Source organism: Gasterosteus aculeatus, chromosome 12 (assembly GCF_964276395.1).
Source record: "Gasterosteus aculeatus chromosome 12, fGasAcu3.hap1.1, whole genome shotgun sequence".
NCBI classification, from domain to species: Eukaryota; Metazoa; Chordata; class Actinopteri; order Perciformes; family Gasterosteidae; genus Gasterosteus; species Gasterosteus aculeatus.
Window position 1 is genome coordinate 20,712,339 of NC_135700.1, and position 26,306 is coordinate 20,738,644.

Here is a 26,306-nt window from a genome sequence, read left to right on the forward strand (position 1 = left end):
ATAATGAAGGACACGCTTTAAGTCTACTGTTCTCTCCTGGTAAGATACCTGTGTTTTATTGTTAACTACATAAGCTGCAAGCCGTCTCTATAATGTGTACCCATTAGCAGTACTTCACATTATATCCAACCCCATCTCACCCCACCACAGACCTCTGCTTTCACCATCAGTGGTTTGTCTCTGAGCTTATCCGCCAGGCTGCCAATGGATGCCATTCTAGACTCAGTAGTAAAATGATGTGGAAGCATCATTTTGGACTGGCAAGGAGTTAAGCTAAGGCTGGGGGAAAAACGGGGGTAAGAAGATGTGAGATGAAGGTGGAAAAGAAGGGAGAGAGTGGAATCTTTAGTGGGAAAAGACGAAATAATGAAAGAAATCTGAGAAAGAAGAACATCCAGTTCTGTTTAACGGAATGCTGCTCGCGTTGCTGAGTTTTACTATTTTTCCTTGAGTCATGCAGATCACTGTAATGAAGTGAAGCCTGCAGGTCAGGCCCAATCACGCTTATTACACTCAAACAGTGGAACAAAAAACAATGCTGTAGTATTTATTACAATTTGACTAAAACAATATTGATATACTGTTCCACAGTCAAGAGAAGAATCATTAACTCCACAAGTAACATCTTACACAAGTTGGCTTGGTCTCTGAATGTAAATACAGATTTGGCGTGTTTGTTTTAAATAACCAGGTTACGCCGTGACGTCTGTGGTGTCGGCGCGAAGCGGTCGCCTCCTCGTGGCGGGAGCTCCGCGGTTCAACCACACCGGCAAAGTCATCATCTTCACTCTGAAGAACTCGGGCAACCTCACCATCCTGCACGCTCTCAAAGGCCAGCAGGTACTACCCAACCTACGTGATTTCAGAGTAACAGTAGTCCTACGTTCACAACTGGCAACCCTTTCGCAGGCTGCAGGGCGGAAGGAGTCACCCAGCAGTCTGCTCACATTGGACCCTGTCAGCAGCAGGTCACGCCAAGTGCAAACAGCTTCTTAAAAGGCAGATGTTTCTAATCTGAAAACACAAAGATGATGTTCCGTCCAGACCAGTGACTGATCCAGCGTCTCCGTCTGAGCATCCACGAGATCCCCACCACTCTGACCACTTGTTTTGACGCCACGCAGACCTCCCATTTGCTTTCAATATTCGAGTAAATAATCAACTCCAGATCATCAGTGCCTCCGAAAACAACGTGTGAATCAACAAACAGAACATATTCACCTGCAAACTCACTTTGCATACGCGTCTCTTCCAGATCGGCTCCTACTACGGCAGCGAGATCGCACCTTTGGACATTGATGGAGACGGCATAACTGACAACCTTTTGGTGGCGGCGCCCATGTTCTTCAGTGGAGGCTTGGAGAAGGGAAAGGTCTATATCTACAGAGTGACAGAGCTGGTGGGTACGACCTCTAAACACTTGAACAACAAATGCAGAGACGCGTGAAGGGATTCATCAATTGCTCACACAAAAACAGAATGGGGTGAAACATCTGTTCAAACTTCAGACGTTCCCAGTCGTTTCTGCCTCACCAGAGGTGTCCGGTAGCCCAACTAGCCTCTGTTGCATTCCAGCTCCACAGTCAACACACTGGCGTTGCCCAGATCAAATGTGCCGATCAAATGCGCAGATCCTAATGCACGTGCACAATGAACTCAACAGGAAAATATGTCGGCCTCTTCTAAAGCCATTTCCAACCAGCCATTTGGAGGCGTGAGATTTCTTTTAGTAGAAGGAAATTTCCCGGTTCTCCAAGGCTGCTCATTGGAATAATAAATGTCTTCAGCTGTTTTTAAATCCATTGAACAGGCATGGAAGAGGCATTTAAATATCTGGCCTGGTCTGTCCCAAACCACATCACAGGTGGCCGGCCAAGCTTAATAGTCAGAAAGAATACACAAGAAGAGAGAAATCGCTCTTTTAAAACGTCCATCAACCTCAGGACAGCAATAATAATCAAGATGTGGTTGGTCCAGGTGGTTGTTTAAGATGTTGCACAGGGATGCTGTTCTGGAAAACGATTTAAGGTTGGACACCCTGGTTCGAAAATGTGTCCTTGTTATTACAGTGAGGGTTTTATTTTCCATCCAAAATGTTATTCTGGAGACTCAATTTTAAAAAATGCATCGGCATATTTGCCGATGACTATTTTCCACCTTGGTGTGGCTTTATATGGCAATGCTGGTTCAGATGGAAATATCTCCCCAAAGAAAGGAAGTGTTTTTTATGTCTTCCAGCAGGGGAAAAACCTCTGTAGAATGACCGCTCAGCGAAATAGTGTCTGACATGAAAACGGCCCGTGAGGTAATAATGGTTGGGGACCACTGATTTAAAGAGTTTCTTCTTAATTTAAACACTAAATGAATGTGATACTGATGCAGTAGCCTAAATATACTCTGCAGCCTTTGCACCCGGATCTGTGACCAACACAGAATAATAACTACAAGACCAAAGCTAAATAGATTTATAGTCAAGAATAATATTCCATGCTGATGCAAAACGCCCTCCCTAGCTACTGCACACTGGTTGTGACCCTTTATGGCCTCTTCACAAACCATATGTTTCAGATTTAAACACGGCTGAATATATTTGCCCCCATTTCTCCATCAATCTGCTTCTTTGTCACGCACGCACAGATCAGGTAGCCAAGAAAGTAGAATATCCCTTCCTAAATCATCTCCTTTCCTATTTATTCAACAGAAATAACAAGTGATCTCATGTTTCTTCTGCCAACCCTAAATCGTATCATGAGCTGCGGTGCCAAATGGAGCAATGATATGCATGGCCACTGATGGAATGAACTATTTGGCTCCGTTTTCTCTTTGAAAGTGCAGCCGGGTAGTTTAAAAGATATGGATATTTTCCATCTGACTTTATACTCCCTAAGAATAGAACAATAAATATACTGAAGCTATTCGCTGTTCTTTTACGATCAAGAGGTAAATGTCCTCATTTTTTTGATGCACTTTTCAGGGTTTGTTGAAAAAACAGGAGCTGATCCAAACTTTATCTGTTGTTTGATTAGATGTTAGATTAGAAAAAAAACACCTTCTTTCTTCCTTTTTGTCCTGTGTGAATTCCAACATGATTAGTTGACTAAAGATGGTTTTGAGATAATTGAAACAACAAACGCAGCTGGATGGAGGAAAAAGAGGTTTATTATGAGACATCTGTGGGATCATTTGAAGAACAGATCTGCCCTTTGACCACGACACCAGAAGGCATCGATCAGCCTACTAGAGGAGACAAACAAAAGTATGAAAAATGTCCTTTCGGCTCAGGCTTCTGCTTCCAATAAAGCTACTGTCCTTTACAGTTTGTATCTATGTACATTATAAACAACTACTGTCAAGGCGTTCTGTGTGTTTAGGCATCAAAATGTTCACAGGTTCTTTACAGAAACCGATAACTACTGCGGCAAAGTGGGTAAAATCCAAATGCAGACGCCTAAACCCAGGTGAACCGTCTCGCTCATCACCACTCCCACCGCCGTGGTCTCCGCAGCGCACTGTGGGAAGTGGCCTGGTTAGAGCCAAACGAGTGCCGACAGAATGTTTCATAGACGGTCTGAATAATACACACGGTGTTTCTTTTTGTTGAGACAAGGGATTAAGAGATCACGTTACTTTGGATCTGTTGGACATTTCTTGTGGTTTCCTGTTGGGCCAGAACCCACACAAAGTATGCTCCGACATACGTCTGATGAGGCTGTATTGTCCAGTTGTTCACGTTCACGGGTCCAAAGTGTTTAGAATGAAGCTCTGGAGAAGAATTTTTCCATCTTGTGTTGTGGTGCCTTTGTTCACTGACCTTGTGTGCTGCAGTGGATGTGTTTTGTTTACTTGCAGATCTCCCATTGTGGGACTCCACAACAAAGCTAACCTCTATTAAGCAACATCGATACGCAAAATACCCCAAAAATCGAAGGTCTCTCAGCCAATCGCAGAAAACATTTGTATCAAATGCACGATTTCTCATCGTTATGTTCCCTTTCGTGCTTCAGAATCGCTTCCTCCTGGAGGGGGTTTTGGAAATCCACAACGGGGGCCAGAACGCTCGCTTTGGCTCGTCGCTGGCTCCTGTGCCGGATCTGAACGGCGACGGCTTCAATGACTTGGTGGTGGGAGCCCCGCTGGAAGACGACCACAAAGGGGCCATTTATGTTTTCTTCAGCCAGCACAACCGAATACTGCGCAAATACAAACAGGTAGGAGGTGTGAAGGAGCGCAGCCGATAGACAACGTCAATGGGTTTGCAGGTTTTTCCGCCTGCAGGTCTTGAACGTGAAATTGCTGTTCAGTTTTTTCATTTGATTTGCCATATTCCGGTAAAATGTATGCAACGTATACGACATAAATGATTCGTATTAAGCAAAATAATATTGCAGGAATGAAGACAACAAATAATAATAACAGATCTGCCCTTTGACCACGACCCCAGAAGGCATCGATCAGCCTACTAGAGGAGACAAACAAAAGTATAAAAAAAATGTCCTTTCGGCTCAGGCTTCTGGTTCCAATAAAGCTACTGTCCTTCACAGTTTGTATCTATGTACATTATAAACAACTACTGTCAAGGCGTTCTGTGTGTTTAGAAATCACGACTCGAGTTGCAACACATTCAATGCATACGACATAAATGATTCGTATTAAGCAAAATACTATTGTAGAAATGAAGACAACAAATAAGAATAGCAGAGGCAATGTGAAATATTTTGATCTGAGGCAGCCGACCAAGTGACGACGTTTTAAGGAGGAAGCTCTGCGGGGAACATTTCGAGCCTCGAGCATCCTTCACAGAATGGTTGCTATTAATGGAAAATATACTATTTGCAGTAACGGGGTTAAATAAAAAACCCACAGATATTTTGTTTATAAAATCAAAAGGCTTTTATCTCATTGTGTGTAAAGCACTGCTAAACTATGCTCGTCTGTTTGTCAATGATTATTGAGATCAGCCCACAGCACCACAAAGAACAAATATTATTTGGAAGGAAGCTTTTTTCTTTTCTTTTGGGGGTAAATTCTCTGAATGTCACGCTAACTTTGTTTGTTGTTGCTATAATCCTGCTTTGCTGGGATCCCCCTTCTGTTTCTCAGAGGATTGCGGCAGCAGATTTGGCTCCCGGCCTGCTGTACTTCGGCCGCAGTATTCACGGCACCATGGACATGAACAATGACGGCTTGGTGGACCTGGCAGTAGGTTCTCTTGGTGCTGCTGTTCTCCTTTGGTTAGTATTTCACCCTGAAAACAACTGCTGTTGCTTTTACCTACTGAAAACCCTCTAAAAGAAAGAGTTTTACGCTGGCTTTTCAGAACGAATCCTCGTTCCAGACGTTCTTCAACACCTCTGTGCCCCCGCAGGTCGCAGAGCGTTGTCCGGATATACACCACTGTCAGGTTCGAGCCCAGTAAGATCAACATCTTCGTGAAGGACTGTCAGCGAGGTGGCAAAGACGTGACCTGTATGTCAGCCATCGTGTGTTTCAACATCACTGCCAGGACGGCCATTTCTCCAACACAGGAAATTGGTAAACCAGCAAAAATAATCCACGTCACTAAACCTCCTCTCGTCTTTGCCCGATGTTTGGCACCTTCCCTAGAACCCCATTTGATCCATCAGTAAAGTAGACCCTTGATCATTTTTTACTCATCAAGTCTAAGGCTAAAATACACAGTCATAAGAAAAGTCTTTCAAAAATCCATATTTCCTGCGACAGAAAGATGAAAGACTGCTCGCTGAAGCTTCAAATCTCTGGATATTGTCAAACCTTCAACAGATCATTTTCCCCGTTAAGCTCGAGCAGAGAAATTCATATTTTGGATCCCTATTTGAAATATAGTTCAGCTGTTGGTTAGACGGTGATATAGGACGTGACAGAATGGAACGTGGCCGGCTGTAAGTGAGAAAAGGCACAATGTATAAATTTAATCTCCTCCCGGCTCCAAAGCGCTTTTTGGATTCCGTTCAGAGTCGCGCCGAAGCAAAGTGTTTCTTTACTGGCTGCGAGAGATTCTGATCCCACTGCCGTCCTCCGCCAAAGCTGATCCGCCTTTGGAAAGAAAGAGACTGTGTTCTAATTGTCTTGAGGCGGAGGTGACGACTCAATCCTGCAGACGGGTGCAACTGACACCGCAGCCCACCGGCGTGCAACAGCCGGGGGTCTCTGCCATTTGTTTTCGGAGATACGGCGGCCGTCTCCAGTTTCGAGCGAGTGTCAGCGGACGAGGAAGCGGAGCGTGTTCCCAGTTAACCTCTCTGACCCCGCGACATCTCCATCAAATCTATAAGACGTGCCAAAACAGAGTGTAGAGGAAGAAGAGAGGCACTGATCTTGTTTTTGCTGGTTACTTACAGTGGAACCCGTTAATTAAATTTTCCCCTCTGTGTCGTGTCTGGCCCGTAATGGATGCCACATGTTCTGGTGTTTGAGAGCTCGCTGTGGTCTGTTGCATAAAACTCTTTTTCTTCCATCCTAGTCTGGTTAAAGGTATTGATGCAAATATATATTTGCAATATATGCAAGAGAAATTTGTAATTTGACTCAATTTGAGACGGCCTTTATTTCAATTTACATGATTCTGCTGCATAGCTCCTTAAAATGGAAAAAAATAAATTTATTTGAAATGGTGAGAAATTGAGAAAAGGCTTCATTTCAGTGTCCAATATGTAACTGATGTTCACGCATTGTTTCTCAATGCCATGAAAACACAATGCAATTAATGGAAGGCCGCTTAAACAGCGTTGGTTGGAGGAGACGGTTTGGACCGGTTCACACGTTGGTCACACGATGGTCACACGATGGTCACACGTTGGTCACACGATGGTCACACGATGGTCACACGATGGTCACTCGTTGGTCACACGATGGTCACTAGATGGTCACACGTTGGTCACTCGTTGGTCACTCGTTGGTCACACGATGGTCACACGATGGTCACTCGTTGGTCACACGTTGGTCAGTCGTTGGTCACACGATGGTCAGTCGTTGGTCACACGTTGGTGTTGGTCAGATGAAAAGGATGTTTTTACGTTTTCCAGGGATCAAATACAACGTCTCCATTGCTGAGAGACGTTTCAATCCTCGCGCCATATTGGACAACCCGAACAAGCTGCAGCCTCAAAACCTGACCATCTTCCCCGGAGAAGAGACCTGCGAACACATCTACTTCCACGTCATGGTGAGATGTTGGTGAATCTCTCATGAGAGAGACCGATGGGAGGATTTGTTTGTTTAATTTTTTTTTAAACGTTCAACTTGTCTCACATTAGGAGACCTTAGACTACGCACGGCCCATAGTGTTCACTGCTCAAGCGGAGCTACAAGATCCAGCCCGAGGACCGGTCCTGGATGACAGCTGGCCTACTGTAGTGAGGACCGAGGTGGGAGACAGATTATTCTTTCCTCGCCATTTGCCATTATATTGCTCAGAACTGGTTCGATCAAACCCACAAAAAGGAAAGAATTGGTAGCAGTCGGTTCTCCAATGTGACGGAAGCTCGTCTCTTTGTCCAGCTTCCCTTCTGGAACGGCTGCGACGAGGATGACCGCTGCACACCCGACCTGGCTCTCCAGAGCACGACCGACCTGATGACCCGGAGGTGGGTCGGCGCGTGAGAACATACGCAGGCGCCAAAGTGAAACCGGTGCTCGGCTCACGATTTCCCTTTCTCTAACCCCCTCCACGCCTCCCAGTCAGTTCTGTGCGCAGCCCGTCCAGTCCCGCGGGGCCTTCTGCCGCCACCAGAGTGAAGGAGGGGGCGAGGTTTCTCTGCGCCTGCTGGAGGGGAACAGGAGGAGGATGGTGGTGGACGTCCGGTTGGAGAATAAAGGAGAGAACGCCTACAACGCCGGCCTGAATATCACCTACACGCCCAACCTGCGCTTCTCTAGTCTCATAGTCAAGGTGCGTCACCATCGGCCCAACTCGTCTGCTTCATGATGACCCATTGCATTATAATCTGCTTATAGCTTCCTATAATTGTAGTTATAAGCACTTTTACATAATTGTCATACAAAGAGAGGGGGGAAATAATAAGGTCAATAGATTAAATTATGACACCACATCAAATCTCCATTAGATCTGTAATTTCATTCCGTCCATAAAGGCAAAACTTAAAAGCCCATTTTTCAGGACATGGTAATTATGTACGAGAGCTGACTGTACATGAAGGCTGTTATCTATATGAAAACATCCACAAATAAAATCATTAACAACACCAGCCTTTCATCACTCGGGTTCCTCAGCAAAAAACGAAATCAATTCTGCAAAGAAGGCAGCGTGAACAAGCAGAAGCTTGGGTCGTTTTTGTAAATGGGGGGAAAAAAGGAAATGATACAATCCTACAAAGCTGTGGTTGTCTAATACTGCTTTATAACAATGATAATAACACAAAGTAAGGCTTGTATCATCTTCATCATCTCTGGTCACTCAGTGACATTGCTTATTATAAAGCAATTATAAAGTATTATTATGAGACTTGACTGATAAGTCATCATAAAATGCTTCTTAATGTGCTGTTGTAAGTATTTACTGTTATACAGCTTTAGCAATATTTCTAAATGCTGATTACTATAACTGTAAAGTACTATATTTATATTGCAATGATCACATCGAGGTTGTAGAAAGTGTTACCGAAACCTGTTATTATTCCCATCCAGGACAACTCTGACATCAAAATAGAGTGTTTAGTTGAGGACAAACTGAGGAATGAGAAGATCTGCAACGTCAGTGCTCCGTTCATGAGGGCCAAAACTCAGGTGAGTCATTCGAATTATTTGTTTTTTGATAATCCACCAATTATTGTTTTGTTCATTGTGGAGTTGTGACTTTGTTTAGAATTTGCTATTAGCGAAACATGTATTCAACATTTTACTTTTGGGTGTTTCAAGAAACCTTTCGACCTTTGACGGACTTTTTGCCAAACCGGGAAAGTTACTGTTTGGTGACTGTTGCCTTTTTCATGAGAAAAGTCGTGCTCTTTCCAAAACGTTGTGCTATAAACCCACAGCCTTCACACTGAATGTGACTTCCACTTCTACACAGCAAAACCTTGGTAGATAGAAGAATAAAAAAACACTCAGCTGGGATGGTTTTTTCCTTCGCTGCTGCCTGGTGCACCAGGTGAGACCAAGAGAAAGACAGTGGGAGGTTTGTCCTCATCTGCTATTGATTCTCACGTTCAATTCTGCAGCCTTTCCGAAGGCTTTTAATGTCAACGATATTTACGAGACTCCGGTGTGTTTTACAGCAGAGCAGCAAGTTTTTATTTTTAAGAGGGTGATGTTTGAATTAACTTTGATGGGGATGACACCGGCGATACATCGCGCCGCGCAAACACAAGCTCTTGAACATCGAGCCGATTGTAGCCTCGATGTCTGATCCAAAAGTCTGCTGACGAATGCTGCAGGAATGAAGTAATGAAGGTGATTCAAAGAGTTTGAGAAAAAATGTCCTAACCACGACATCATTATCACAAACAACAGTCGTCTCCCGGGGCAACGGAAACATCTCCCAAGCTCCCAAACAGGCTGAACCCGAGGGGACTCTGGTCAACTCAGCCAGTGATTCATACCCGGCTCCTCCGGCCTGAACAGCATCCAGAGCCACAGGGATGACGGGATGACGCGCTCCGGTCGGGAGCATTTGAAATATGTGGCGCACAGTTAAGCCGGCCCCTGACCGCTGTTCGGCTGACGGGGAGAAGGAACCAAAAACACCCAGTCATCGCTCGCTGGTTCCGACTTCTCCGGGTTGGTTTTGACCTGCGTTGAACCGGCGCGTAACGTAAACTTCGCTGCTTCCGCGCAACGGAGCTGCGGATCTCGCACACAAACCAATCGCTTGGCGGCTGACAGGAAATGTGGGCCGAGGGATGCGGGTGGACTTCATCGCCCCAGAGAAGGAAGGGGAACTTCACGCTCCGCCGGAATTTCCATGTTATGGAACTATGCCGGTGCAGGGAGATTTGCCTGGCCACGGACAACCGTGTCTTCCAAACCCCAATACCACTCGCATGCCTGTGTGTGTGTGCGTGCGCTCCCATGTGCGCGCGTGTGTGTTTTCTGTTTTCATCAAACTTTCTTCTGAATGAAGAAAGAAGAACATAGATTCATCCAGTGATTTTGGAAAATGGAAAGAAAGATGAAGGTTTATTTTCAAGGTCATTTGTGACGAATGAAAACATGAGATTTTTGTCTTCTAACAGATTATGTGAAAATAGGAAGTAGACGATACAAGTATCTTGATCTTTTGCTGCGGTAAAAGTAAAGAAAGGAAGAAAATCATCCCATTCAAATTCCTGCTGAAGTGCATAAGTATCATCAGCATGTTGTAAAGTGAAATTTCACTTCACTGTGGCCTTGAAAAGGTTGCGAACCATTGAAACGTTGTTTGTGAGAAGTTGCTACTCATTTTAGCTGTCAAATAAATATAAAAGTTCAATATGTTTATGGTGGAATAGAAGTGTAAAGTAGCAGAAAATGAAAATACTACCTCAAAAATATCTCAGAGCGTGGAACTTTTTAACCACTGAAAAAGGTCTCAACGTTTGTCTGTTATCTGTTTCCTGTCGCGGAGTCAGGCTCTACGGAGGAGGGAAGCTTCAGTGAACCGTATAAATACCTCTTTGATCACACAGAGTCCGTCAGGATTTTCATTACAACATTCTCCTCCTCTCCTCTGTCGTCTTGGCTTCTCCTTCTGTTTTGGATTTCCACTAACTGATTTGCATTTTCTGACACACCTAATGTCTCTTCTGTTTCTCCCTCTGTCCTCCTGCCACTGGGGCTTATATTTCCCCCTGAATCTTACTCTTACCCTCATTAATATGTGTGTACGTCGTCATATTTATTCGTATTTTCTACATTGTCCTAAACTAAGGGGAACTTCTCCTCCTCTCTCCGTGCGGACGGCTTCCTGGGGTCAAAGCCCAGGACTCGCAGCAGGTTATTGCGGGCTTTACCCCTTAATCCACGATGCACGATGCAGGGCCTTTGCCGGTGTGGACATGTAAACAGTAGCATATGGGGTCTGGAGGCTGTTGGTAATTCTGTGGTCAAATTGTGCGGTGAACTTTACCGTTTTCCTCTGCAGGTGTCGTTTCGTCTGGAGTTTGAGTTCAGTCGCAGCGTCTTCCTGCAGCACGTCAGGGTGATCCTGGAGGCCAGAAGGTGTGAACCCCTGATTGCATTTCCTGTTAGTGTGGAGAAAAATCTCACCTTTTTTCTGTTACAAATCAGTAAACTGCAGTTGAGCTACGAGGATGAATATTTGTATTCATATAAATGTGCGTGTGCGTCGCTGTAACAACACGCGCTCTTTTAATGCTTTTATCCTGCTCTCTCCACAGCGATGGCGAGGAGATGAGCACGGCGGATAACTTTAATGACATCTATTACTCACTGAAATACGAGGGAGACCTTCTCTTCACAAGGTTTGTCAATTCCTGAATGTCTCGAAGCCACTCAAAGCTGAGAAGCTGCCGAAGCTCTCCACTTGTTTGTGGAAGCGATTGATAAGCAATTGGTTGAATTAGTGTAAGTTGCTGTCGTATATGCAAAGTGGCCACATTTTAAAGATGTTCACGTGATTCTTTCGTGTCATGGTGTTTGTGCTTATTCTTTTCTTCCAAAGGGATTCAAATCCGACTCGATATGACATCAAATCAGAGCTGTCGCTGGAGGAGCCCGGAGTCATCGGCCCTCTTTTCAACTTCACTTTCCAGGTGAGAGCTAAGTACATCACCATTATTATTGGACTGTTAAGAATATTTTCATTGTTTCCCATTGTTTCTGTTGCCTCTCAGATCCAGAACCTCGGCTATTTTCCAGTAAAGGATCTGCAGCTGAACATTGAAATCCCTGAAATGACAAAAAACGGGAACCAACTCCTGCAGATATCTGACTTCTCCATTGACCAGGTGAGTGTGGGGCCTCAAAGTTGGTTACACTCTCAGTCAGCGAAATACCTGATGGCAGTCAGAGGTTCCCCATTACACCCAGTGTTCAGCTGTAGTCTCACACAGAAGATCTCGCGGACGCGGGCGCCAATAGGCTACCAGCTTAGCACACTCTTTAGCAAGAACAAGTCCACGCGGACCACGACCACGCGGCCGCTATGACCTGCAACAGGACCCACGCGGAACACTCTCCACCCCGCCTGCTTTAATCCAGCCGCTCAGCAAAGGCCTGGACATTTGCTCCATGAACAGAAGCAAAGAAAAGCTCAATCTGCACCGGAGAGTTTTATTGTTATTATGTATAATCTTTCATATGTATTTTTGTGTGAAGGTGTACGTGCATGTACGACGTCCATTACTAGTTCTTGGCTGATCAGGTAGAAACATGCTAACGGGAGATTCTACTGTCCTGTCCCTCCTCAGCGAGACGGATCACGCTGTTTACCACCTCAGCATGTGGCCCAGAGCAGGGCGGCTCCTGAGGACCTTTCGCGCTTCTCCCGCTTGGTAAAGTGCAAAACACACCAAAACGCTTCCCTCTGGAGATTTTTTACTCTCAAAAGACTGATGTCCAGTTTGTTCCCACAGAACCGGTCCAACACTCTGACTCTGCCGATGCAGTGCACCCTCAACGTTGCCTCCAACAGAGAAGTAGCAGTTAGGATCACAGGAGCGCTTCGAATAGACACTTTACATGCAGTGAGTGACGCATGCATAAAGTTTAATGACGAGCTTTGTCTCACTCTGCTTTGACTCTGTAGTGATGACAGCGCTGTCTGTGGGGCGTGTTTGCGAAAGTGAGCAGAATGTTTTAATTTCCCCTCCAGCTGAAGTTTAAAATCCTGGAACTGGGAACCAGCGCATCAGTGGAGCTTCTGTCCTCCAGCCCGATGTTTTTGCACGAAGAGAGGCCTGTCAGACATGTGAGTGAACACGGATTAATGCTGTCAACAGCCGCTGTCCCAATGTTGCACCCCGACTCAAATCCGCCCGCGTAAAATCACCATCCTCCAGTCAGACTTTACCTTTCCGATACTCAACGGAACCGAGCGTCGTGGACCGAAGCCAATAAAATGACATTGCTGCTGTGACTCGTTAATAAAGCAGCAGAGTGGAATCAGCATAACCGGAGCCGTGAATAATCAGACAGCGGAGGCTGGCGTTGGAGAGCACATGTGCTGCTGTGTGGTGCTTAGGGACCGAAAGGACCAGCGGCACAACATGGAACAGAGCGGACTCGTGCCCTGATCTCTGCTGCCATCTATTGGCCAGGTCAAACTGTCAATTGTGGTTCTGTAACCATAATATTCAGATTTATTTGAGCTGATGTTAGCTCTAAATGTATGCGGATTTCTGACATGTGATACGTTGGAAAAGAAGGGACTTTTTCAGCGTTGTTTCAATCCCACTTCTGATATATTACTTGTGCTCTGCATTATAACACCAGACGATAGATGACTGAGTTCACTGTGTTTCTCAAAATGATACAGCTGTAATGATGTGCGCTCTTTTCCTCAGATAATTTTGGAGATCAGGAAGGAGGGTGATTACAGAATCTCTAACTGGATCATTATCGGAAGCACGCTGGGCGGACTCTTATTGTTAGCCCTGCTCAGTCTCGCTCTATGGAAGGTAAGTCTTCATAAAAAGCACAGTTACTCTATATTAGTTGATATTGACATTAACAAACACTTGTGCCTTACTGCTGCTGTTATTATCTAAAGAAGGGAATACAATGTTATTCGATTTTATTCGATTACCAACGTAACTTTGCTCCTCTGAAGGCTTCGGTCTGTGTTATAGCCTGGACTGTAGTGCACCAGTGTACCTTTAACCTGCCGCCCTCTGGTAGAGAGAGAAATAACCGCTGTGCTTGTAGAAAGGTCGAATTTCATGGTGATTTCCTAAAGACATTTGGAAAAAAATGAATCGTGTTTGTAGAGCTACGGATAGTAATATATTTTTTTATGTCTTGAAAGGAAGGTTTTCCTGCGACACGGTGTCTAGAGACAAAAGACAAACAAATTAAATCATGTGACATCCCTATACGTGCATCTTTTTCCACTTGAAGAAATGATGTGAACCTTATTTTGAAAGAAAAGGTCAAACAATCAACACAGCTTCACGCAAAAAACGTTTTATTTAATGAGAAAGCGTGCGTGTTTCAATGCGCTTTACATGTAAGAACTATTCGTAGTCCTTGTCCAACAGAGAAAAGTGACCTCTTGTCTGACCTCTCGATAGATGGGATTCTTCCGGAGGCAGAAGCGCAGGGACGAGGACGAGCACGAGCCCGAGGCCAACGGCACCGTGGCCGAAGAACGGTAACGCAGGCTGAGGGCCCCCCAACAGACACCTTTTATTCCACAGGGGACCCGACACTCAGGGACCAACCCGCCCCCCCCCCCAACTCCCCAACACCACAGTGCCCCCCCCCTCTCCCCTGCTCCGCATTGACAGCTCCGCATCACCGCTGAAGCAAGGCTCACTCAGTGCACTGGATCCGACCCCTGACCCCGAGAGTCAGCACTGCCCCGCCCACTCAGCGTTCCTGCACTGTTGCGACGTCGGGGGCCGTCCTTCGTCCGCGTGGTACCTGCGCAGATCTTTGAGCGCTCTTATTTTTTTGGGCTGCAGGCTGGAGCCCCGGTACTTCTCACCAAGAATTTCCAACCACGATTTGCCCCTCGAGGCGAGCGTCAGCCAGCCCCCCCCTTTTGTCTCCTCCCCATGTGTATTTATTTAACTCTTTTGGGACACATGAAAAACCTCAAGGGTGATTCGCCACCCAAAAAAGCTACCACAAATGTCAAGTTACGATACTGTATATTGATTCGGATGTTTGGAAGATTTTTATCTGCAACACGTTCGGCTCACTTGCATAATAATTTATGAGAAAACTGAAAGTTGGACGAAGAAGATTCACGTCGTTCAACTCGCAGAGGCGTTTCCTGAACCGTCTTAATCTGCATCCGCTCTTAAGACTTCACTTCTTTTCTTTTTCATCCTGGAAAAAATATTCAACATTTGATGCACTTTTGTACAAAATTAACTTGAATTTTGTAAATAGTCAAGTTCTTTTTTTTATACCCTTTCAAATAGTATAATGGTTTTCAGTATTTTCCATATGGTTGACGGAATTACTTTATAAGTTAAGCAACGGGGCTTTGAGTCACTGACCCAGTTACGAGACGTTGCATGCCTTTTTAACATGCACTGCATCAGAGCAAAGGGATGCGCAGAAAGTGGATTTCGACAATGCGGTTCTCACGAGGAACCGGAACTCGTGTAAAGAGATGTAATGTGCCTACAAATAAAACGGTATAGTCTCAGAATGTCTTTTTAATAAACACCTGGGGCGTTTCGACTGCACATACGAAGCCTCGAGAACCACAAGTGTTGTTTCCTAAAATCCTTTCAATGAATCGAAAACCCCTCAATATATATATATATATATATATGTGTGAGATATATGTGCATATATATGTACACACATATATATACTTGATGCAAACTGAGAATGGGAGGTTCTCTGCGGCTGATGGGAGTTCTGCGTAGGTTAGCGTAGCTGATTGCGGCCGCAGAAAAAAACCCTCTTCATCCTCGGGTGACGAGCAACAAAACACACGTCAATCCATCTGGTTCTCAGTCAGCGGTTCTTGGTCCGGGTCGCTGTGATCGCGCTCAATCTGCAGCGATGCAGTCAGATTAGACTTTATCGAATGTTTAATAAGTAAAGTCGAAGTGGATAATTATTATATATTTGGCAATTACTGTATGATAGTAAATATATGATAGTACATATGTTTAAAGTAGAATTGCATGTTATAGATTCTGTGTGCGATGTAATATGTTTTTTGTGAGTCCTGTTCTAATGCAAACATGAAAGCGTTTTTTTCAGACTCCATCACAATGAACAAAAAGGCGAGTGTGCAGCCAACTGCCAATCTAGAAAATAATGAACACACAGATCTAGCTGCCATGTGGTGAGGTTGATTGGAACTGTCACTTGTATTGACTTTGTATCCATTCAGTCGACACACACTAACCGTCCTCCGCTGACACTACCGGAGAAATGATAGCAGAAACCACAGTATAATTCAGACTACCAAATATATTATTCACATTTGGGATAGTTTATTTAATGATTAATTGGTGTTACGTGTCAGTGGGGAACATTATTTCAACTCTTTTCTCCCCCAAATAACCTTTGATTTAGGATCCGTAAGCTTTAACTTATGCAGTTTACTCTGTAGACTGGTCATTTATTTTATTCAACCGTTGCTCAGATGGATCTTCTTTCTTATTCTGCCCCCGTCTATTTTCAGTCTCTTGGAAGCACTGTAAAGCGTTTGATGGTTTTTACGAACCCTTCAAGATATTTCAAAAAGATAAAGTATCCTCTCAGCCACCCGCCTGTTACAAATCAAGGCCTTTTGGCAGGAAATCACACATTCATGAACACTTGTGTACATGAGAGACGATAACATCAGCATGATTAGTAGATTAAGTAAATGAGGTGAATGTCAGTAGGATATATGGGCTGTGTGTGTGTGTGTGTGTGTGTGTGTGTGTGTGTCTGGCGACCTGTTATACTAAATGAATAATATTGTCTTCAGATGACATCAATTACCGAACCAACAATGTTTGAAGAAGTAAGTTAGCAATTTCATATGATGGATGGTTATTTCTTATCATAGGTTATTCTGGCCAGACGGGTGTGAAATATGTTTGTTATTGTAGTTGAAATAACTTCAGCACAGAACATGTACTTTTTTTCCACATACATGAGTGATCTTTATTTTAAAGGTGCTCCTGAAAAAAACACACCAAGAAATCAGTACAGTACACTTTCCTTCTTTGTTCTTCTTTTTGATCATCTTTAAAAGCTATTTGGTGATTGTCTTCCTTTCCAATGAGGAACCTCGATGCATCTTCATTTTGGTTTGTATAAATAAAATTGAATGAGGAGATCAGATAGATGAACAATATGGGACTCACATATTCCCAACACTTGGCACTTTGGGGAAAAGTCTACAATTTGCACACTATGTCATCATTACAATTCACACCGTCCCTCCAGCATCAAGGACACGAGGAGGACATGGGACAGACTCTCATTAGCACACAGACCTGTCGGCAGCCCGACTGCAGCCAAGAGACTTTATTCAGAAGTCTGAAAAGGACCCGATGTCTCGTCTCTCTGCAGCCACCATTATATTGTTTTGTCTGAGTGTAGACGTATTTGTCGGTGTGTCATATCCTCCCACTTTATCTGTACACTGCTTGAATGTCACAATCAACTAATCGGGTTTGACTGAAAACCAATTTTCATTTTTGAAAGCCAAAGGAAAGACTTTTGAATGGCAACTGTGGCTGTTGTTAGTCTGTGCAAGTGTGCACGTATTTTGTGTGTGTCTTGCCAGGTGTTCATATTTGTGTGTCTGTCTGTGGAGAGATGCGAAGATGCTGTCACACAACTCAAGGAGGTTTTCTTCGATTTAGATAACGAAGGCTGCGTTTGAATAGGTCCGTCAGATGCATACACAATAAAAATGATCTTTTCTTCCTTCCGAATTGAAGATGCTCTGTGAAGTCCAGCAGTATGAAACATCTGTAGCCACTGAAAATTCCATTTATTTACAGGCAGACATGGGTAGCAAACATTGCAAATGTGTCATTACATCCAATCCCCATATTCATTTTAGGTCCTCCTTCAATCCGTTTCGTCTCTCACTCTCTCTTTCTCTCTATGTCTCTCTCTCCCCGTGTTTCGTGCCGGGATGAGCTTTTTTCGTGCAACTATTTAGCGACAGTGTTGGGGATTTAATAAAGTCTACATTACACCTGTCATACGTTGTTCATGTTCACTGTGATAGCTATAGTGCACGGTTACTGTTGGATTACGAAAGCATTACGCACGAGTAATAACGGTTACAGGTGGACAACCGGCCGGGCAAAACAAGCTACATGAGGTATATTTGATTCTATTTTTCATGATGTTATGTGGTGTCTTGGATTATGCTGGAGCTCGGTAAACCTTTACGGTCTATGATGGACAGCAGGGACGGGTTATTATCCAAAACCTGGAGAGGCACGACTCCCTGGGTTTCCCCCTGCGTAAAATAGCGCGTCGTGCCAACCTGGTTGGATATGGACGGAGTGGAGACTCTCCAAATCAAACCGCTGAGCATCTTCCTGATCTCTGGCCTCATCAGGCAGTAAAGCACCGGGTTCAGGCAGCTGTTTGCGTGCGCCAAGCACACGGTGACCGGGAACACATACGTGTGCACCAGGTAATATGATTTATCCCAGTCAACCGCGTTAAATTTCACCAAGACACCCCAGAACGTGATGGCGTGGTTTGGCATCCAGCAGCAGAAAAAGGACAAAACCACAATAGCGACGGACTTGGTGACTCTGGATCTCCGTTTGGGGTTGCCGCCGCTCATGCTGCGCCGCCGGACGAAGCGCAGCAGCATCAGGTAGTTTACGCAGACGATGAGCATGGGGATGATGAAGGCGATCAATATTTTCTGGATGTGATAGAGGGCGAGCCAGTCGTGCCCCTCGGGGAACTTCAGGAGGCAGAGTTTTTCTCCTGCGACCACGGTGGCGGTGGAGAAAATAGACGTCGGAGCCGTGGCCACCGTCGCCGCCACCCAGAGCACCGCGCACACCCACTTGACGCGCCGCGTCCTCCGGTGCGCTTTTTTCCTCAGGGCCGAGGCGACCGACCAGTAGCGGGTCACGCTCATCGCCGTGAGAAAAAACACGCTGGCGTACATGTTCATCACGGTGACCGAGAGGATGATTTTGCACATGGCGTCTCCAAACGGCCAGCTGAAGTCCATCGCGGTGTCCACGGCCCAGAAGGGCAGAGTGAGCACGAACTGGAAGTCCGTCACCGCCAAGTTGATGATGAAAAAATTGATGGTGGACCTCTTCCGACCTTGTCGTAACCTCATGAGGAAAACCACGAGCAAATTCCCCACCAAGCCCACCGCGCAAACCACCGAGTACACCACGGAGATGAGTATCCTCAGGATGGGGGTGCCGTCCGCGCTCACGTCGATGTCTTCGAAACTGAATTTGTCATCTCCAGGTGAACTGCGGTTACACGCTCCGCTGTGGTTAAACGTGTCCTCCATGCCGTAAAGGTTGGGGACCCGCTCTGACGCCAGGCGGTCCGGCTATACGCACAGTACAGACCCAGAGGTTTCGAACGGCGCGCACGGTACAGGCGCGCGTGTCTGAGCTCTCCATCCCCAGTAAATCAATGTCGGGCGCGCTTTTATACAGGTGTGTCGCTCCGGTGCCGAGCCGCGATTGGTCGCACAAGACGTGACAGAAACAGAAAGACGCGGTTCCAGAAAATGAGCCCGACGCGTCCCGACAACAAGAGGACGGCTTTGCTGACGGGTTTCCATACATTTATATTTATGTTTCATTAGCAAATCCAGCGCACTGAGCCAGTGGTGGTGGTGGTATGTTGGCTAAAAGACAAACTTTTAGGTCAATAAATTCAACAGAAATATAGGAACAAGGACCCAAGGAGTGAAGGTGAAATAAAGTAGCATCCCTGCATCAGTGGTCCAGTGACGCCATTCTGCCGCTAGAGGGAGCCACAGCTCAAAATGCTGAAAACAAAGTAAAACAATGATGCAAACTAAGTTTGTCTGTCTGTTTTTTTTCAAAACAAACTTTACTGCAAGGCCTTTTTTTTTATTTCAGATTAGAAACCTCAACGAAGTGCTTTTCAACAAACACCCGCTGGCATGTTTGTAACACTCCTTGGAGTTCCCATCGTTTCTCTGACTCCAAGTGAACGCAGCTGCATCAGCAGCGGTCCTCCTCGTGCGACCCGCCGAGAACCCGCACGACCTCCGCGGCGGGAAGCCGCCGATCGGGGGCCGAAAGCAGATCCGGTTCCCTCGGAGTAGCGTTCCCCTTTAAGCCCAGCAGGCCGGCTGAGACATGGCCCATTGTCTTGAGTCCACCCATCTGTGGGGGTGGCTCTGCGAAACTTTGCAGGGGGAAAGAGAACATCCAAGCTGTCACTTGGCTGCTGGTAGGGGACCGATGAGGAGGACGGAGGGACCAGCAACTCGTCAACAGACATTAACGCCGAGGTCCGGACGGGCTGTGGAAAAGAGCGAGGATGCAACAAAGAAAGCGCGGGGAGGCGGACGATGTCGTCCGGGCCTAAATTGGAGAAGTTTTTTTTTGTGGGGGTGGGGGGGGGGCTGTCATAGTTTTCAGTGCACGCGGTCACAACAAAGAGAAGCGCGTGACCCGCATGTTGCGGCAGTGATTTGTAATTGCCAATCGACGCGCGGTTAGGAAAGCGTTATTAAATGTTCCCAAAAGAAAGTCCGCCGTCTTGACAAAATGAGCCGTTCGGGCTGCGGGGCTCTCGCTGCGGGACGGGGACTGTCTCCCGTTCACCTCTTCGTCGCCCTCCTGACGGCCCTGGACAACTGCAACGCATTGGCACCACCACGTGAACCAGGTCAGTGTGGCCGAAAAACCCAAACGTGCCCAATTCGGTACTCGGGATACGCGCCACGTCCTCTTAACGCGAGCTGGCTGCTGTTTGTTGCGCACATGTGTCTCATTGCGCGTTCTAATTGCGCCCAGAGGCAGCCAGCGGGCCAGCTGGGACTCGTGTTTACAAAGTTCCTTCCGACCACTGCAATTAAAGCCAAGGCCTTTTCTGCAGAGAGGGGGAGAGAGGGAGAGAGAGGGGGAGAGAGGGAGAGAGGGAGACCTTGTTTCCATTGGATCATCAGCGCTTTAGTCTCCCCGTGTGGGAAAGCATCGTGGAGCCAATGCAGACTCCCGGTGCCGCTGACCCCGGGGCTCTGACCTCACATGTGAAGGCCAGGAAACACACACGTGTGTGTGTGTGTGTGTGTGTGTCTACGGGACGCATTGTTATTCTCACAATGGAGCGGGTTCTGCTTTGATACACACTTTTCAGGCACAGTTTGCCCACATTGGTAGCCTCCTCCCAGCTAAGCTGCTCACCCGATTTCTTCTGATGTCATATTAAAAATAGGAAATCCATCTCTCAGAGAACATAATTGCTTGTTGACCTGCGTCAAGGAGCTCAGCTGCTTCATTTACCAAATGCAATGTCGCCCAACCCTAAATTTGGAATTAACACTGTGTCTGTTTTGTTGATGAAGATGCTACGTAAAATTATCACAGGTGGATAAACTCTTTCACGCGTTTGAAAGATACCCACGGAACTATATGTCACATAGAGGGTACGTTTGGCGTGTGGCGACTTACCGAAGGCGTTCAGGGATGAAAGCGAAGCCACTTCAAGTGGCCTTTCACAACGTGGAGACTTTATAACTTGAAGGTTAGTCGCACTTCTCTCAAGGAAACATTCCAAGCAGCTGGATGCCGAACGCGGTAAACCCACGTATTTCTGCACTGATGTATTCACGGAAATATTTGTGACGGTAATCCTCGTGTAAGGCACGAGACCACATTTTACCTCATCACAAAGCTTTGTGTGAAATGTCTTTTTGCCCGCGGTGGATTTCCTTTGAATGACATTAAGCCAATGAGGGTTCAGCCCATGCAAAGGCAGAGTGTCTGGATGTGACGATGCCGGGATGTGACAACCGCCAAGTGAAAATCACCTGAAAGAACGTCAATTTAACAGTAAAATATCCTTTTAAAACGTATCTTTCATGTTTGCTTCCTCATCTTGCATTTATGAGTTGTTCATATATCCAGAAAGGAAACCTTTCATCCACACGAGCTGCAGTATTTTAGTCCACTAGATTCCATTACTCGAAGAAAAGAAGAACTCATGACAGTCTTTTTAAGTTGATTCTTTGGCACAGCCACTCTCCGCTTTTTTGTCCTCCCTTTTGTTTCATTTTTTGAGTTGAAGGAAAAAGGTTTTCAATGTTAAGTAAGACGTGATCTCCGCTACACAATGTATCAGAAGCATTTGTATGTGTGAGACAAACGTGCACTAAAGTCTCCACCAGCCGGGGGGGCAGATCTGAGAAGAGCACACTGCACCTCACGTTTTCTTTACCCACGCATGAGCTTTGTACTTCAGAAGTACAGGGAATGAATGATGATGATGAATACAGGCGACTTTGCCCAACTGGTTGCACATGAGAGTAGAAATTCAGCAGAGGGTTGTAGACAAGAATGCAGCGTGTAACGGCCTCTGCACACGCTGCAGACGAGACCCCCACACGGGTTTGTTTACGGCTCTACAGCCGCTTTAATGACCCTCCTCCATCCTATCATTTATTAACCCATCTTCTCTTCCCACCGTCGCTTTCACAGAGAGACTTCTGCGGGATCTGCCTCAGCATGATGTGGTTCACCCCACCCGAGTGGATGCCAGAGGTCACTTCCTGTCCAACTTCCTGTCTCACCATGTTCGCCGCGTCCAGCGGCGGGAAGCCTCCGAGGGTCCAGCGGAAGGGGATCGAGTCTACTACCAGCTGTGGCACGGCGGCCACAGTCTGCACTTTAACCTCACCCTCAACCCGCGCCTGCTGGCACCGGGCTTCCTGACGGAGAGGCGGTACGGCGGCTTGGACGGGGCCCGGATCCGTCCCGCCGGCTCCTCCCAGTGCCACTTCTTGGGCGAGGTGCGGGATGAGGTCACCGGAAAGGGAAGCGCAGCCATAAGTACCTGTGATGGACTGGTGAGTGACTTTAAAAAAAAACAACTTGAGGCCCTGTTGCCAATATAGTATTTTTATTTTTTTTTACCATGTGAATATGTCGAGGAGCATCGCTGTGCTGTGCTTGCGTAGCTGGTGAGGTACTTCAAATAGTTCTTTAATTGCCACTCAGACCAACGCTCATTGTTATATTATTGATTTTTCTGGAAAATGCAATATTTAGCTTCAGGTGCACCGAACCCCCCGCTGAGATTACCCTTTGTACTGCTGTTCACACTCCGCCTGCTTCGCCTTATTCATGTGCGGAGGCAACCCTGGTGGGAGTCTCATCGAACGGCAGACACTTAAAGTACACACACACACACACACATATTGCCTTCGGAGTGTGAGGAGAGAAAGTCAGCGATGATTCCTTGTGGGTGGATAATGTTTTTGCCCTTAATCAACACATTTCTCCACAACAGCAGACAGGATCCCGATTAACTTAATTAAGCAACTTCACAGTGCACCCGAGCACGTCGTCTCTGTGGAAGTGATTTGTCATGTGAATACTATCTGAATTTTTCTCGAGGTAAATACTGCTTTGAGAATTCTGGCCCGAGCAGTCTCGGGAGCATCGTGGACTACCGAAAGATCTTTTAGTTCCAAATCAATCCCGCAATGCGTCTTGAATAGAGCTGGAGATCTAAGGATTGTGGAGTCTCCTCCATGTTGGCGTCACGGTGTCAGTCCATATCGACTCGCTGCGAACTGCAGAATTGGAGCAGCTGCAGGGATGCAATCATCCAGCAGCAACCATCTGCACCACCTCCTCCGACACGACACATGCATTCATGTTGTTTAGAGCCCACGCTCGCTTCATGTAAGAGCTTCATCTGCCCTAAACCTGGAAAAGGCATATACATGTAACTCTGGCAAGGTATTTCAATCCCTGCATGGTTTATATCCTGGTTTTTGCTAAAGACCAAACGTTATTTCACACAAACATTGTCTTCAAAGGCCTGGCGACGTGTAATTGTTTATCCTTTGCAGACCTTCATTTTCTGAATGTTTCTTTTTATGCAGCCCATAAAGATCAGCAGACACGTAGTTTACGCGTTGGCGGTGCTCTGCCAGCTCCGTGCTGCAGGCACCTTCGCTCCATGCTTGTTTTGATTTTTGGGGCTTTTTGGCTTCAGTCTGGTTCACGTCGAATGATGATCCGCTAGATGAAAGCCAGGTCGACATCAGTGGACAGTTATGACCCCGGATGGAAATGATGAAGCTCTGGACAGATGTAGATGTAAACTGCATCACGTTGGAGGAGGAATACAGTGTCCTAGTTCTGTCCTGCTGGAGCCTTTTTTAAAAGATAGTTGCATGTTTTTTTTCGCTTCTTGTTGAAAAGTGTGTGTTACATTTTCTAAAGCTGAAGCTTTCTCCATCTGCTTTTACCTTTTTTTTGAAGTCATAATGAGTTTGCATTATGAGTTTCTTTTTCACAAGGGTAAGTGGGGTCATTTTATTGTATCAGAGCGGACGGCATTGAATGAGCGTTTCGCCCGTTTTAGACCTGCGTCCCGGAACAAGTCGACCATAAATATTCAAACAATTCCAAAACTCGTATTGTTCTACTGTTACACTGCGGTGGGAGCGCGAGTCATTGGATTAAGGACGCACTATAAGGAAGCGATGACACGCTCCGGCCTGTGGATTATTTGGTCTGCACTCCGTGGAGCAGCACCTCCCGTCCTGCCCCCCCCCCTGTGACTGATTGCTGAGGAGGTTAGGAATCCACTGAGGGTAATCCACCAGAAGCCCTTTGGCACAGTAAGACACGCTAATGCACTATATTTATTTTTTAGATGAACTGCTCGCATCGTTGGTCTCTGTCTGGACATTGAATGAAAGCATGAGCTGAACTCCAAATTTCAAATAGATATCTCCGAAATTGTGTTGGTGAAACTGCTTCTGCAGGATTGTGTCAGACTAAAGGGGCAATAACAGAGTCCCTGGTGAAGTGAATGTTTCCGGGCGAACAAACAGGATGACACATATTTACACAGCAGAGGGCCACATAACAGAAAGGCGTCTCCACGGCTCAGTCGAAGTTCTTAATACGTTACTGCATTGTGATTACATAGTGCTAGTTAACATTTAGGGCTAGAATATGAAGATAATTAAATATGAAAGGAAGTATTTATATCTGTGGTAGACAGTATTTCAATTGAATTAACTGAATATACTAAAAGGCTCTTTATTAGCAGTATTATTAACATTAGCAGCGTTAATATACTGTAAGAAAGAATAATAAAATGCCATCATATCAAACTAGTTTCGAAAGAAACGACAAAATGAACGTGAAGTGGCTCCTTCCTTTGTGTGACAGTGAAGTAGTTAATTTGAAGCGGCGTGGACTGAACTGGGAGCTGGCTGCTCTTGTGAGCTCGCTGACTCCTGCGCTACATTCTGCACCACCGATAGCGAGCGTAAGAACTGCACATTGAGACACAGCCGCCAAGCGTTTCCCCCACATGTGTTACTGTACCGTCTGTCTGTCAGAGCCACTGAAGCTGAATCATGGGAGCAGAAGGTGGAGCGGATTTAAATATGAGGCCAGAAATAATGACTGGTGCTACCGGAACTTTGTTTGGGCACCGTGCCAATGTGGTTTCGGGCGGTACTTCACGTGACATTTGACCTTTTTCCGTTATCAGCGCCCCCGGATGCCTGCAGCACATTTGAGACATCAGGTGGTTTGTACCGTTTCACTGGAAGCTTTCCAGTTTTATTTTTGTGTGCTGGAGGAGAATCCGTTGCGTGAGCTCCAAGGGTCGTACTTTCACTTTAGCTTCTAAAGACTAAATATTCCGTGTATTGTTTAAAAGGAGACGAGGGCCGCTGACCCACTCTTTGTCATCAGACAGGACTGTTTAGCTTGTCCCATGAAGAGTTCTTCATTCGCCCCTTGGAGAGGTCCAGCGAGGACACGTCGGCGCCGCAGGCCCACGCCGTCTACAAACGCCACGCGGCCCCTCCCCCCCGCAGTCCGGCCGCACGGCCCGTCCCGGGGAACAACGGCACCTGCGGAATCACGAGTACGTCTCACACACACACACACACACACACAGACGTGTCCATTCAAGTTTGTTGTTCATTCGTTGAAAATGACTCCTAGAATCCGGTCCGACGTAAAGAATCCACCAGAGAACCTGCTGCTCACAATGAACACGTTTTGTTGCTCCTCTCGAAAATGTAACAAAGTCATTTAAGCCCCTGAATAGAAATTGTGCTCATAAATCCCTAAAAGTGAAGAACGTCTTTCTCTCTGACGTCAATGCTGCAGCAGTGTGCGTGTGTGCATGCGTGAGATCCAGCATTGCTCAGGTACCAGATGAATACAGTTGTTGTTGTTGTTTTTTAGGTGAAAGTCACTGATCACAGATAGAAATAGACAAACAACGTCTGAGAAATATCTTAAAGCTGCAGACAATTACAGCGTGTCAATTTTGTAGGTGGTTTTATGCAGAATATTTCATAACTTATTGTACACAAAATGTGGTTTCAACTTGTTCATTCTTGAAAAAGGAAGTATTGATTAATTAATAAGGACGGATAGAATAACTCCATGGGAGTTGGCAGGTTTTTTTTTTTCTGGACAACCCGGCGTACACGCGTTAAAAGCCGTGTTTGG

General features: G+C 45.9%; 3 protein-coding genes across 4 annotated transcripts in view; 2 read left to right on the top strand and 1 right to left on the bottom strand.

Annotated features, from left to right (window-relative positions):
• The window catches only part of itga11a (integrin, alpha 11a), a 33,680-nt gene extending 18,321 nt beyond the window's left edge, over positions 1 to 15,359 (top strand). The window contains exons 12-30 of one of the 2 annotated variants that reach the window (XM_040197088.2): positions 692 to 840; positions 1,256 to 1,399; positions 4,005 to 4,208; positions 5,101 to 5,231; positions 5,366 to 5,532; positions 7,044 to 7,183; positions 7,275 to 7,385; positions 7,519 to 7,604; positions 7,699 to 7,909; positions 8,665 to 8,763; positions 11,099 to 11,175; positions 11,355 to 11,438; positions 11,639 to 11,729; positions 11,811 to 11,924; positions 12,387 to 12,470; positions 12,552 to 12,662; positions 12,791 to 12,886; positions 13,482 to 13,595; positions 14,208 to 15,359. In XM_040197088.2, coding sequence (XP_040053022.2) covers positions 692 to 840; positions 1,256 to 1,399; positions 4,005 to 4,208; positions 5,101 to 5,231; positions 5,366 to 5,532; positions 7,044 to 7,183; positions 7,275 to 7,385; positions 7,519 to 7,604; positions 7,699 to 7,909; positions 8,665 to 8,763; positions 11,099 to 11,175; positions 11,355 to 11,438; positions 11,639 to 11,729; positions 11,811 to 11,924; positions 12,387 to 12,470; positions 12,552 to 12,662; positions 12,791 to 12,886; positions 13,482 to 13,595; positions 14,208 to 14,291 — 2,297 coding nt within the window. In that variant the 3' untranslated portion in view covers positions 14,292 to 15,359. Of the gene's footprint in view, positions 1 to 691; positions 841 to 1,255; positions 1,400 to 4,004; positions 4,209 to 5,100; positions 5,232 to 5,365; positions 5,533 to 7,043; positions 7,184 to 7,274; positions 7,386 to 7,518; positions 7,605 to 7,698; positions 7,910 to 8,664; positions 8,764 to 11,098; positions 11,176 to 11,354; positions 11,439 to 11,638; positions 11,925 to 12,386; positions 12,471 to 12,551; positions 12,663 to 12,790; positions 12,887 to 13,481; positions 13,596 to 14,207 lie in introns of both variants that reach the window. The other variant, XM_078085655.1, reaches the window with a different exon arrangement.
• Positions 15,360 to 16,748: 1,389 nt separating this feature from the next.
• On the bottom strand, positions 16,749 to 19,966 carry LOC120831580 (relaxin-3 receptor 1-like). The gene has a single exon (XM_040197110.2). It carries the CDS (start codon positions 19,112 to 19,114, stop codon positions 17,966 to 17,968), a length of 1,149 nt encoding a protein of 382 aa, XP_040053044.1. The 5' UTR covers positions 19,115 to 19,966; the 3' UTR covers positions 16,749 to 17,965.
• A 107-nt stretch (positions 19,967 to 20,073) lies between these two features.
• Positions 20,074 to 26,306, top strand: part of adamts7 (a disintegrin-like and metallopeptidase (reprolysin type) with thrombospondin type 1 motif, 7) — a 37,976-nt gene continuing 31,743 nt past the window's right edge. The window contains exons 1-3 of the mRNA XM_040197078.2: positions 20,074 to 20,475; positions 22,287 to 22,654; positions 25,536 to 25,710. Of these exons, the coding sequence (XP_040053012.2) occupies positions 20,355 to 20,475; positions 22,287 to 22,654; positions 25,536 to 25,710 (664 nt within the window). The 5' untranslated portion in view covers positions 20,074 to 20,354. The remainder of the gene's footprint in view (positions 20,476 to 22,286; positions 22,655 to 25,535; positions 25,711 to 26,306) is intronic.

Excerpts from the sequence above, each read along its gene's own strand:
- LOC120831580 (XM_040197110.2), bottom strand. The coding sequence starts at position 19,114 with ATGGAGGACACGTTTAACCACAGCGGAGCGTGTAACCGCAGTTCACCT.